Here is a 12,024-nt window from a genome sequence, read left to right on the forward strand (position 1 = left end):
TGAGAGAGACTTCACCCTGAGTCATAAGGAAAAGGGGATGGCGTATTCTCTTAGCTACTTCCTGCTGAAAAGGGACGCTGTGGGTTTCAGGGTGAAGATCAATGAAGGCCTTTTGGATCCTAACAGAACACTGTCCAACTCACTGACGGTCATCAGGAAAGATCAACTGTGAGAGGAACACATCGTGTTTGGTGAAGCCGATGGCCAGCAAGGGTGGGGCAGACGCAACGGGACGGAACTGCGTGAAAGCTGTGATGAAGACGACACTGAACGGGCAACACTTCAGTCTGTTGTACGTAAGGAGGCTGAGCCAGAGTCCACTTCCTCCCACAAGACCCTGCGTCTTCTCCTCTCAGGTCAGTCTGATGCTGGGGTGAAGGCACAAAGCTCAAACAGAACGGCAATTCTGGGGCTGAATTCTCTCTAGAGTAATTAATGAGGTGACTTAAATCATTCACAATACTTTCCCAGCGTCATTGTCCTTATTTATGGGCTCTTCCCCTCTTTCATTGCTGTCTAGTTGCAAGCATACTCAGAGCTGACCCTCCGATGGGTTTCAGAGGCTGTAAACTGCCTGGGAGGAGACTGGTCTTTCTCCCATGGAGCTGCTCATGCATTCAAATGCTAGAGAGGCCCAGCAGTTTGGGTTCGAAGCACAATTTCCCCATGAACTGGGCCACCACAGTTCTTGATCTATGGGATATGGGCCAAAACAAATGAAATAATCTAAGAAATCCTGTTGAGCCCAATGTCTGACCTAATCAAGGACTGGATAAATGTCCCCTGCTCCCTGTGTCTTTATTTTCTATTGACTCTCAACTTTACCAAACTTGACGTTTTTCTCCAGGAAATGGTCCCTCCTGACAACATGATCAAAGGGCACGAGTCTTCTGTTCAATTGCTTCATTGCATCTACTATCTTTTAAGAAGCACTAATGAGGTCTTATTTGCATTTTTATGACTTTTGGAGCAAAAGTTCTCCAAAGTCATGCTAGTAACTGCCAACTGGTTGGCCTAAGCGCTCTAGCCACGAAACGTGCAAATAAAAGGCTTCCTACCTTCATCTTCCACAATCAACACTCTTGTCATCAGCAGTCAGGTAATGAAAAGATGAATTACATTACGAAAACCTGTTGTCAGGGACCTTTCCAGGGTGCTGAGGAGTGTCAGTCTAGAGACTAAGGTGTGACTGATTCAGGCCATGGTCATCACAATTACTTGCTATGCGTCAGAGAGGTGGACAATGACTAAGGATGACAGAAGAACCGATGCCTTTGAGTTGTGGTGCTGGAGAAGAGTACTGAACATTCCATGGACTGCCAAAAGAACAAACTGGTCCATCCTGGAGAGGATAAAATCAAGTTACTCTTTGGAGGCAGGGTTTTTGAAGCTCTGTCTCACATACTTTGGACACGTTGCCAGGAAGGACCAGTCCTTGGAAAAGGACATCATGCTTGGGTGAGTGGAGGGACAGCACAGGAGAGGAAGATCCTCAATGAGATGGATTGATACAGTAACTGGGGTCATTGGGGTGGTGTATTAGAGACAGAGATTGGCTCTGGATAGGTGGCTTAACGGCACATAACAGCCACTACCTTTATCTTGTCAGCTGTTTCCTCGACTAATTTAGGAAAAACCAGATGATAAAGTGAACATTCACTCCTCCCTCCTTGCACCAAATGTCATCACTCATTTGCTCACGTTAAATCTACGCAATGGGACCATGTCCATTCGCATGGCACCGAGCAGGTCTTCAATCCTTGGTGCACAGTTCTTACTGGTCTTCTCTCTTCGTTCCAGTGTTTCCCAACTCTACTTCATCATGTGTGGTCTTGGACCAAACTCATCCCTGCCCACCTGAAGATTAGAGAGAGGGACAAAATTGTAGTTTGAATGCATCAATTCATCCAGTGCTTCTCAAACTTTGCTGCTCAGTCCAACCACCTAAGGGAGCTTCTGAAAATCCTCATACAGGTTCACCTGAGACAAATGCAACTGGAATTTCTGACTATGGGAAACAGACCTTGTACTATGTTTCTCAGTGGAAGTTTGAGAGCCAATAGTGAAACTTGGATGCTCCTTGGAGGCAAGGATTCTGACGCTTCATCTGACGTACTCTGGACATGTTGTAAGGAGGGAGTGGTCCTTGGAGAGGGACATCATGCTTGGAAGGGTGGAGGGACAGCGCAAGAGAGGAAGACCCTTGATGAGATAGATCGATTCAATTACTAGGGTAACGGGGGTGGATGTGTCAGAGACAATAAGGTTGGCACAGGATAAAGCAGGGTTTAGGACTCTTATACATAGGATCATTATGAGTCACAAGCAACTCGACGGCACATAACACCACCACCACCACCAATGTACTTTAATTAGTCTGCCATCCTCAACCAGTTCCGGAGTGAGATGGGCCTCACTTTACAACCTTCCACGTGATGTCAGGAACATAACCAGTGTTTCTGATGATGATGGACTGTGTCAGCCTGTAACTGATTAACTCCTAGCACTGGAATATGGTAGAAATTCCGGGATCACACACACGTTTCAAAGTCATACAGGATAAACATTTTATTTAAAAAAATCACCTATTCCCAGTTGAACTGTAGGAGACCCACATCTGAGGTTACTTTGGGAAGTGACATCAGAAACAAATATAGGTTTTCAGTATCACAAAATGGTTTGATTCTCCCCTGACTTCCTCCATTAAATATTAAATGTTGCTTTGGGCCAGTTCTGGTAAGAGCACTTACTTGCTGATTTCACATAAAACCAGGTCCTAGGGACTGCCAACGTGGGCCCATTCCTGGCCCCTTCCCTAGAAGCCAGGCCTCTGCAGCAATGACAGCACTACGGGGGGTGCCATTCCCCAGCAGTGAGCTTGCTGTTAATGGCTGGCTCTGGGGCTGCACCCACGGCAGCATGCGCTATCTGGGGCCCATGTAAGCTGATTTCCTGTTGGGCTGCAATGGGGCTTGGAGACTGGGGGCCAGCAGCCAGGGGCCTGCTTCATACACACCGAGGGAAGGGGCATAGAGTGCTGCCTGTCACTCAGGTGAGGAATGAGGCTTTCCACGAGCCTGTGGTCCGGTTCCAGCACAGGCCCTGCAGCGTGTCTGTGTGAGTGTGGAGGAAGAGGCCTGCATGGAGGGGCTAAGGGTTGGTGGGCACTTGGGCAGAGGACTGGCACTGCTGCCTTCCAGTCAAATCACCTCAGCAGAGCTCAGTGTCCATTTCCACAAGCCCCCAATGATGTCACCTAGCCTGAGGCTGTGGAATCACACTCTGTGGTTCTGAGCTCAGTTGCTGGGTCAACAGCATGGTGACCGCCTGAGTCACATCTGGCTCTGCAGCCTGGTTTTCTGTTCTGAGGAGAGCCAAGGGCAGGGCAACTTCCAGGAACCAGAAGCTTCCAGGATCTTGAGAGGCAAAGCTCTCATCCTGAGCTGTTTCCGATTTCTCTGCTTCCACCCAGCAGTATCTGGGTGGCTTCACACGGCGTTAGTCAGCCTCTTCCATCCACTCTGCAGGGGAGGGTGAGGGATCAGCTCCCTCCACTGAGTGTTTTCTCGTTTACCCACACCATCTGTCACCGCTGCACCGGGCCTCACTGCAGAGAAGGGACTCTGCTAACTGCAGTCTGTCATAGCACAAGATGACTGTTCAAACATCTGTCCCGTCCCTTCCTCTGACCGCAGGCTTCTTTTGTCTTCATCCCTGGCCTGGGAGCAGGCTCCCCCCGAGGGAGGTCCCGGCTGTCGTTTCCTTGTAGTCATTCCTGCACCAGGAAGTTGATGAGGGCGGTTCTGGGGGAGAGGAAGGCCTTCGTAATGCTGCGCCCCTGCAAGTGCTTGACCCCCAGCTCGCTCCGGAGGACAAGCTCGTGCACTTTGTCCTGGTCCTGGGCCACGTGCTGGGGCACGGGGATTCTGCCGCAGGCTTTGTTGTTGATCTGAGAAGGAGAAAAGGGGAGACAAACAGTGAAGTTAAGTCCTAGGGTAACAGGCAACCCAATACATAAGGACCCATCGCTGGCAAAGGGCACCATCGCGCACGGGAAAAGGAATGAGGAAGAAGGGAGGGAAGGCCAACACTTCTGGACGTAACCTGCTGAAGCCTTTTCTGCCACTGTTTCCTCGTGGGTAAGATGGGGCTGGCCACCTCACCGCCTGCCAGGGAATGAGAGTAACGACAGGGGCTCTCACAGGCTGCTGTGCGGGCACCGTTAGGATCTGTGAAGTCCTCAGAAAGGCCTGGTCCCTAGCGGGGCCTGCTCCGTGCCAGGCCAAAACGCGCCGCCATTGAATTGCTTTTGACTCACACCAACCCCCAAGGATGGACTGGAACCACCCTGAAGGGTTTCCCAGGTGTCATCATTCCAGAAGCTGAGAGCGAAATTCACACCACTCACCTTTTGGTGGAGAGCTGAGTGTTAAACCACTGCACCACCAGAGCTCCTCCCGGACACCAGGCTTTGCTCTTAGGGCGTCCAGAAGCAGGCTGAGCACTGCCTGGCATCACCCCACCGCTCCTCTTAACAATGGGGTAAGGCAGGCACCATGCTTGGCTGCATTTTATAACTGGGGGAAACGGAGGCTGAGAGACGTTTTGTCCAATTAAGACTCCGGCTCAGGAGAGTCTGAGTCTCCTTCTTTTCCCCATAACCTGGAGGCCATGTGGCCCCATGGTGACTCTTCCGTCACCCTAGTCTTCCCTACTAAGGAGCTAAGCTGGAAGATACAGGCGGTGGCTCTGGTCTCTGTGTCCCCACGACCTGGCACGCCAAGGCCCAGAGAACACGTGACTTCTATTTCTAGCCCTGGCAACAACTGGGATCACAGTTGGAGCCCAGAATCTCCAGGGGGGGTCTTGCTGCTGGCCTGGTGCCTGGAACCAGTATCTCAATTCACACGCAGCTTTCACTTCATTTCAATTATAGTCAGAAATGATCTTTACCAGTCGTCGAGATGAAAGGTCTTCTCTGCAAGGATGACTTAAAATCAGGAGGCTATTTTCAGAGAACCAACAGCAGTTGCTCCCTGGCACGGCTCACCTGAGGACAGGATCTTGGGGGCATGTGAGATATGTTGCCTCGAGAACATTACTCAGGTGAAAGAATATGCTCCGTGCTCTGAGGATGGGCTTAGTTTTCTGAAGTTCTTGGAAGAAGACAGCCTCTTCGCTCAAAGGCAGCTGCACTTTCTGCTCCTGCTCCTCCCTGGGGCGCAGTGGAAGACAGCACAGAAGAGAGGCTGGGGAGCCAGGGCTGCGCAGTGGGATTCCCACCTGACCAGACAAAGCTCGGGGAAGTGACCACTTCTCAACAATGCAGCTCCCAATTCTGGCTACTTGCTAACATCCAAGCGCATCCGGATTTCTTCTCCAGAAGTGACCACTTGGGAGGGCAGTGATTCCCCGCTCCAGGACTTCTGTGGTTGGCAGTCTTTTTCACTTTTTCCTTTTGTGATTATTGTCATTGTGTACCATCAAGTCAGACCCTTCGGCAGCCTTTCAGAGGCACTAAATCACATGGGAGGAGACTGCTCATCTTTCTTCTACAGAGCAGCTGGTGGATTCGAACTGTACGCTTTTGGGCTGGCAGTGTAACACCAAGCCACTCACCAGTGCTCCAGCCTGGAAACACGTGTGCAAAATGCGTGGTGGCTGCTGCACTCCTTGGGCTTCCAAGAATAAGCTCAGATGGTTTGGAGGCCATCAGGATGGTAGCTGCCCACCACACAGCAACCCTTGTACAGACCAGCTATGAACTGAAGCTGACTTGATACCTACTGACCACCACAGCGTTGAGGTGGTTCACACCCACAGACCACACGATACTTGTGTTTTCACAGCCACCTTTTGGCTACTGCAAACAATACTGTGATGAATAGTCTCAACTCTCAAAAGTCACTGCTGAGGGAGCTCTGGTGGCCTAGTGGCAAGAAGCTGCACTGCAATCCCAGAGATGCGTGGTTCGAATCCACCAGATGCTCTGCTGAAGAAGGAGGAGCAATCTCCTCCTGTACCAGTCAGATGCGATTTGACGGTACACACACAAAAATAATAAAATAAAAAAAATAAGAAGTCACTGCTGCTCAGTCAGAACTAACTCAACGCTGACCCTCCACTGGGTTTTCAGAGGCTATAAATTGTATGAGCAGAGACTGTCCTTCTCCCATGCAGCAGCTGGTGGATTTGAACCACATGCCTTTGAGTCGGCAGCGGTGAGCAGGCCACCATAGCTCCCTGTGATGAACACTGGTACACATGTATTTGTCTGAGTTCCTACTTTCAAGCTTTTTTGGGGACATCCTAGCTTAGCTTTGTTGTGGCGTTTTCAGAATATGCAGCAGTTTTACGTATGGTCCTCTTTCCTTTTTGTTTTGCTTTCAGTTTACCTCTCCTGGTTTTAAGCTAATGAGGGTCAGGACTCTGTCTCATTTGATTTTAAACCCTGAGAGTCCAGTGTGCCTGGCATCAAGTGGACACTCAATACCACTGTGGGAGAAATGAATGAAGCCGGGCAGTGGAGCGGACTCAGATGGGCCTGTTTCTTCAGCTGAAGAAAGCCGATCGGTGGTGCCTCCCTCAGAGAGTGAGGGTGTCACAGGACATTGTGGACGCATGTGTTTAAATTGTGGATGTATGTGTGGCTGGCTCCACGCATGGCTTGTGGTTGTTGTGAGGTGTCGCTGAGTTGACTACCACTCATAGCGACCCTATGAATGACAGATCTGAACCTTGCCCCACCCTGTGCCCTCTTCTTCATCTCTGCCACACCTGAGCCCATTGGTACAGTCATTGTGTCAACCCATCTTGCTGAGGGTCTTCCCATCCTTCACTGACCCCCCCACCTTCCCAAGGATGATGATGTCCCTTTCCAAGGACCCCTCTCCTAAACAGACCCCCTTACGGGAAAGTGTGGTGAAACTTCATCTCATATACTTTGGGCACGCTGTGTGGCAGAGGGCACGTATTAAAAGGTCTACTTGGCTTTCCCTCTTAAGCTACATCTGTATATTTAAACGATATTCCCTGTAAATGAATCCCACTAAAACAAATACATAAAAATTACAGATAGGACCAATAATAAAGGAGTTACTGGCTCTAAGAAAAGATTAAGCCATAAAATATTCTTATGTATTCAAAATGATGCAAATTACAAAAAAGTATTATAATAATTTTTTGAAATATGTTCTACAGAGATGTGTTCCTGTGTTGCCAACTATCTCACCAGAGAGACTGAACAGCACTCGGATGGAAGAAACCAGAACCTTCTTTTCTCGCCACTTTCCAATCCCTGCAGGGCCATGAACATTTCATTCTCACTTGCTTTTTTTTTTTTAAATTATTTTATTATTTTTTGTGTGTGTACCATCAAGTCGGATCTGACTGGTACAGGAGGAGATTGCCCCTCCTTCTCTAGCAGAGTATCTGGTGGATTTGAACTGCGTACCTCTGGGACTGCAGTGCAGCTTCTTGCCACTAGGCCACCAGAACTCCCTTTCACTTGCTTTTGTTGTGAGATGACCTACAGAGCCGATGGCTTGAGGGAATTTAGGTTTCCCTCCTCCCCGGCTACATGAGGCCTCATAGGAAGAATCCACTGAAGGCCATGCGGGCTTCTAAGGTCTGACAAGAAACCAATCAAAACTACGGCCGCGGGAGGACCGTCCATCCCAGAGGACTAGCCTCCCGACTCTGGGGGCGGTGGGGAGACACTTACCAGCACAGCCATCTCCACGATGTCAGGCTTCTGGAAGAAGTGAGGGTCCACGGCTGGCCACGCCTGCAGCATCACGCCGGTGTCCCAGGCGTAGTGAGCACACAGCTTCTGTGGCACCAGCGCCAGGCCTGCAATGCCAAGGCACAGGAGGGTCATTCTGAGCACACAGCTAGCTCATCCCACACGGCCCGGCTGAGGGGGGCCTTTATGGCTATTCATGGTCTACAAGATGCTCCCCACTCATGCAGCCTGACTCACAACACCAACCTCAGGTTTATACAATTTTATTCGCAAGTGATAAACAGTGCTCTGGACAGAAGGATGTGGCTGTGCCCAGGACCCTGCTGAGCATTCACAGGGGGGCACAGAGTCAAAGGCACAAGGGCAGGGGCAGTGGTCAGAGCTGGCAGCCAGTGGTCCCTCGCCAGGGAAGACTGTGATGTCAAATCCTCTGTTCGGCTCAGGAGCACAGGTCCGCTCGCTGCCCTTGAGTGCTTCCTCTCCCCAAAACAAAAGAAAATAAAACTATCACTATGATCACCACCAAGGGAGCTCTGGTAGCCTAGTGGTAAGAAACTGTGCTGCAATCCCAAAGGTAAGTGATTCGAATTCACTAGCTGTTTTGAGGGAGAAGAATGGGCAGTCTCCTCCCGTGCAATTAACTGCCTCTGAAAACCTGCTGGAGGGTCAGCTCTGACTTAATGGTTCACAACAACAGCCATCACCATCAAATCACGTTATGTAGTCTTTAACACAGTTTAAAATATTACTTGATTTCATAGATGAGGAGACAAAATTCTACACACACACATACACACACACACACACACACACACACACACTCTCTCTCTCTCTCTGACTCCAATTATATTTTAACACACACAAACACACACACACACCCCACACTATGACTCCAATTATATTTTTTAAAAAGTATATGACTTCTGATGGGGAGGAAATAAACCTGAATAATAATAGTAGAAAATTTTCCTTGGGAGGTAAGATTATGGGCAACTTTTGATTTTTGCTTTTTTATCCCACTGTCTCCCTGATTTTTTATTTTGAATATTTTATAGAGATTCTTCAAAAATAGTTATTGTAGTCTGAAAAGATAGTTTTATAAAGTATTTTTTTTAAATACTTTGAGACCAGTTCAAAATTTCCCTTCTTTATTTTGAAGGGTTCATTTAAATTTTTTAATCTAGTTATAATTTCTTTTGTGTACTATGTGAAACATATTACTTAGCAAAATACAGGTCAATTTTCACACCTCAGGCTGTTAAAGAAATCATCCCTTCATTATTGGTCTGGAATAATCCTTGGGAATATGGGAGAGGGAGTAAAAAAAAGGAACTAGATAATAGACACATTAAGATGGATGAAGAGAAAGCAGAATATACAATAGGAACATGACAGCATACCACCACTGAAGAAAGGAAAGAAAGAGAGCGGTGCAGATGAACGGAAATCAGAATCACAGGGAGGAAATGGGAAAAGTGAGATCCCATTGTGGGTACTGAAATCAACGTTATCAAACAAAGTGCAGGGGGGAGGGTGGGGGGATTGTAAAATGAAGGAATTTTTCTTTTACTTTTCAAAGAGAAGAGTGAACTGCAGGGGAGGGGTGGGCAGGGAGAAAAGTGTAACAATGAATGAATGGAAATCCAAAATCTCTGTAAATGTTCATTAAAATTAATAATGATAATAAAAAAACCCAAACAAAAAACCCCAAAGTGAATGTGAATGGTTGAAGAAAAAAATTAATTTGCTTTGTAAACTTTCACTCAAATCACAATTTATAGAAATGTTAAAAACAGTGACAAAGTACATTACACAGCAAGGATTGTTGCAGATGTACTAATTTCAGAGTACTCAAAGTGTCTGAGATGAAAGAAAGAACAGAGCCAGAGTGTCCACCAACACTCTGCTTCCTTCACTGGTAGATTCTTTATAAATGTGATTGTGGTGTTGCGCAGAGTACGGAAGATCCCATTTCAAACTCAACTTATAGCTGTTGAGTTCGAGCTGATGTAAAGCTGACCCTCCGGCGAGCTGTCAGAGGCAGTAAACGTCCCTGCCCAAAGAACAGACAGATATGTCTTGGGAAAGTGCAGCGAGAGTGCTCCTCGGAGGCAAAGACGACAAAGCTCTGATTCACACACTCTGGGCATGTTAGGAGAGGCTATTCCTTAGTGCGGGACATTGTGCTTGGAAAGCGAGGATCGGTGAAAGACAGGAAGACCCTCAGCCAGACGGACTGACACAGTGACTGCAGCAATGGGCTCCAGTGTGGCAGAGACGATGAGGAAGGCACAGCAGAGGACAGAGTTCAGGTCTGTGGTTCATCGAGTCGCTATGAGTCACACTCGACGGCACATAACGTACGTATGCATACGATAGCCTCTGTCTATTATATCCATATTTATTAGATATATGCATGTGCTAGGTAGAAGAACTGATTTATGTTCTAGAGCGAGCTGCTTTTTTTTTTCAGAACGTCGGAGGTAACAGCTGAGCCACTATTTAGTAGACCACCGGGTGGCACGTGTCTATTCCATTTTGTTGATTTCTCACCTTGACTCAAGTCTTGACAGTATTGTTGCTTTATTTGTTACAGCTTTCGAACATGTTTTTCTCTCTGGCATTCTTGTTATAACCTTGTGTTGTAGAATAATATGAAGGGAGTCAAGGCCCACGAGAGTCTGAGAGTGAAGAGGTGTGAAAGATGTAGCTTTCTTATCCCGGAGCTTCTGTGTTCGCTCCATTTCTAACACTTATGTCTTTAGGCAGGAGGAGAGAGGCCCTTCCTGCTTGCTCCTCAGAAAGGATCCTCACGAAGCTCCTATTATTACAGGACCGAGGTCACAGAGGGGAGAGATCTATTTATTTATGTGAGAAGGCTCGTCCAGTGTGGCTTGTCCCGGGAGCCAGCTGCAGAGGGAAGGAGTCCAAACTTTGCTGTGGCACTTGTTCAGGACGCCTGGGAGATGACAGGACCTTGGACACAAATGTTCTGGGCAGAAGCTGTCAGAAATTCCACTTTAAGAAAACGAGGAAGCCCAGCTTTCCTGGAGTAATCAGGATACTTATTTATAGCAGTCTGACCCCCTGCCAGCATTTCCATATAGGAGCGGGGCCATCCTGTCGAGCAGCAGGGCACAGAAACCCAGGACTCGGTTTGTATGGGATGCTTCGCCTCCCTCTGCATTTTAGGGAAGTAAAAACATCTAACGTTTGCATGGCAAATACAGTGGTTTCTTTACCTGACACAGCAAGGTGACATAGGGCAGGCTGAGAGCTGGTCTTTGAGAAGGACATGAAGTCTAAACTCAAGCCAGGAAGTGGTAAGCCTTGGCATGCAAGGCCACCACATGGGGCCGGCTGTTCCCCATAGTCCACCTCTTCCTCCTTCTCTTCGAGGAGAGCTGCTGACCCTGACCTTCCTGAGAAATGCCTGGAACAAGCGTCTTCCCCTCTGGAGATGGCAAGGTCACCATACTCCCCTGTTACCCTGGAGAGCCGGAGTCGTCACTGCATCCAGGGGTGTCAGTCCCCTGCTGGTGGGCTTCTCTGACCTGCTCCCACCCCCACCTCCCTACACCTGCCCTCAGACACATCAGAAAGGAGTACTTGGAGACTCAGTGTCTGCTCCCATTGTGCCCCAGCCAGTTAGGGCAACTCCAAAGAAAGGAACAGGAAGTATTGTCTTTTCACTTCCGGTTTTACCCAAAGGAAGATTCCAATGACATTTTGAAATAACAGCAGACATAACTGTGCATAAAATACCATCAGGGCATTGACAGACATTTTCTTTTCCTTTGTAACTCTCTCTCTCACACACAAACATGCACATTCATAGGCATGTACACACAGACACATATACACACTTCTACATGGGTTGAATGCTTGTAATTTTGTTGAAGTGAACAAATATATACATACCCAGTACACTACACTGTGCACATGTACATGATATTGTTGTGGGTATGTGTTGTCCAGTCGAGTATGACCCACAGCACCCCTATGAACAAGAGATCTGAACCGAGGCCTATCCTGTGCCATCCTCACCCACTCACCCACACCGTCACTGTGTCAACCCGCCTTGCTGAAGTTGTTCTTTTCCTCTTGACCCTTCACCTTTCCAAGCACGATATCTTTCTGCAAAGACTGTCCCCTCCTAACAACATGCCCAAAGTATGTGGGACAAAGCTTGACATCCTCGCCTCCAAGGAGCAGCCTGGTTGTACTTTTTCCAGGACACATGTTTGTTCTTTCAGCAATCCAGAAGCTATTCAGTCCTC

General features: G+C 48.1%; 1 protein-coding gene across 1 annotated transcript in view; it reads right to left on the reverse strand.

Moving 5' to 3' along the window:
* Positions 1-3,769: 3,769 nt before the first annotated feature.
* Positions 3,770-12,024, reverse strand: part of LARS2 (leucyl-tRNA synthetase 2, mitochondrial) — a 162,800-nt gene continuing 154,545 nt past the window's right edge. The window contains exons 19-20 of the mRNA XM_006892970.1: positions 7,724-7,851; positions 3,770-3,949 (exon numbers count right to left, since the gene is read on the reverse strand). Of these exons, the coding sequence (XP_006893032.1) occupies positions 3,770-3,949; positions 7,724-7,851 (308 nt within the window). The remainder of the gene's footprint in view (positions 3,950-7,723; positions 7,852-12,024) is intronic.

This window comes from Elephantulus edwardii, unplaced genomic scaffold (assembly GCF_000299155.1).
Source record: "Elephantulus edwardii isolate Elephantulus edwardi_28Jun2011 unplaced genomic scaffold, EleEdw1.0 scaffold00121, whole genome shotgun sequence".
NCBI lineage: Eukaryota > Metazoa > Chordata > Mammalia > Macroscelidea > Macroscelididae > Elephantulus > Elephantulus edwardii.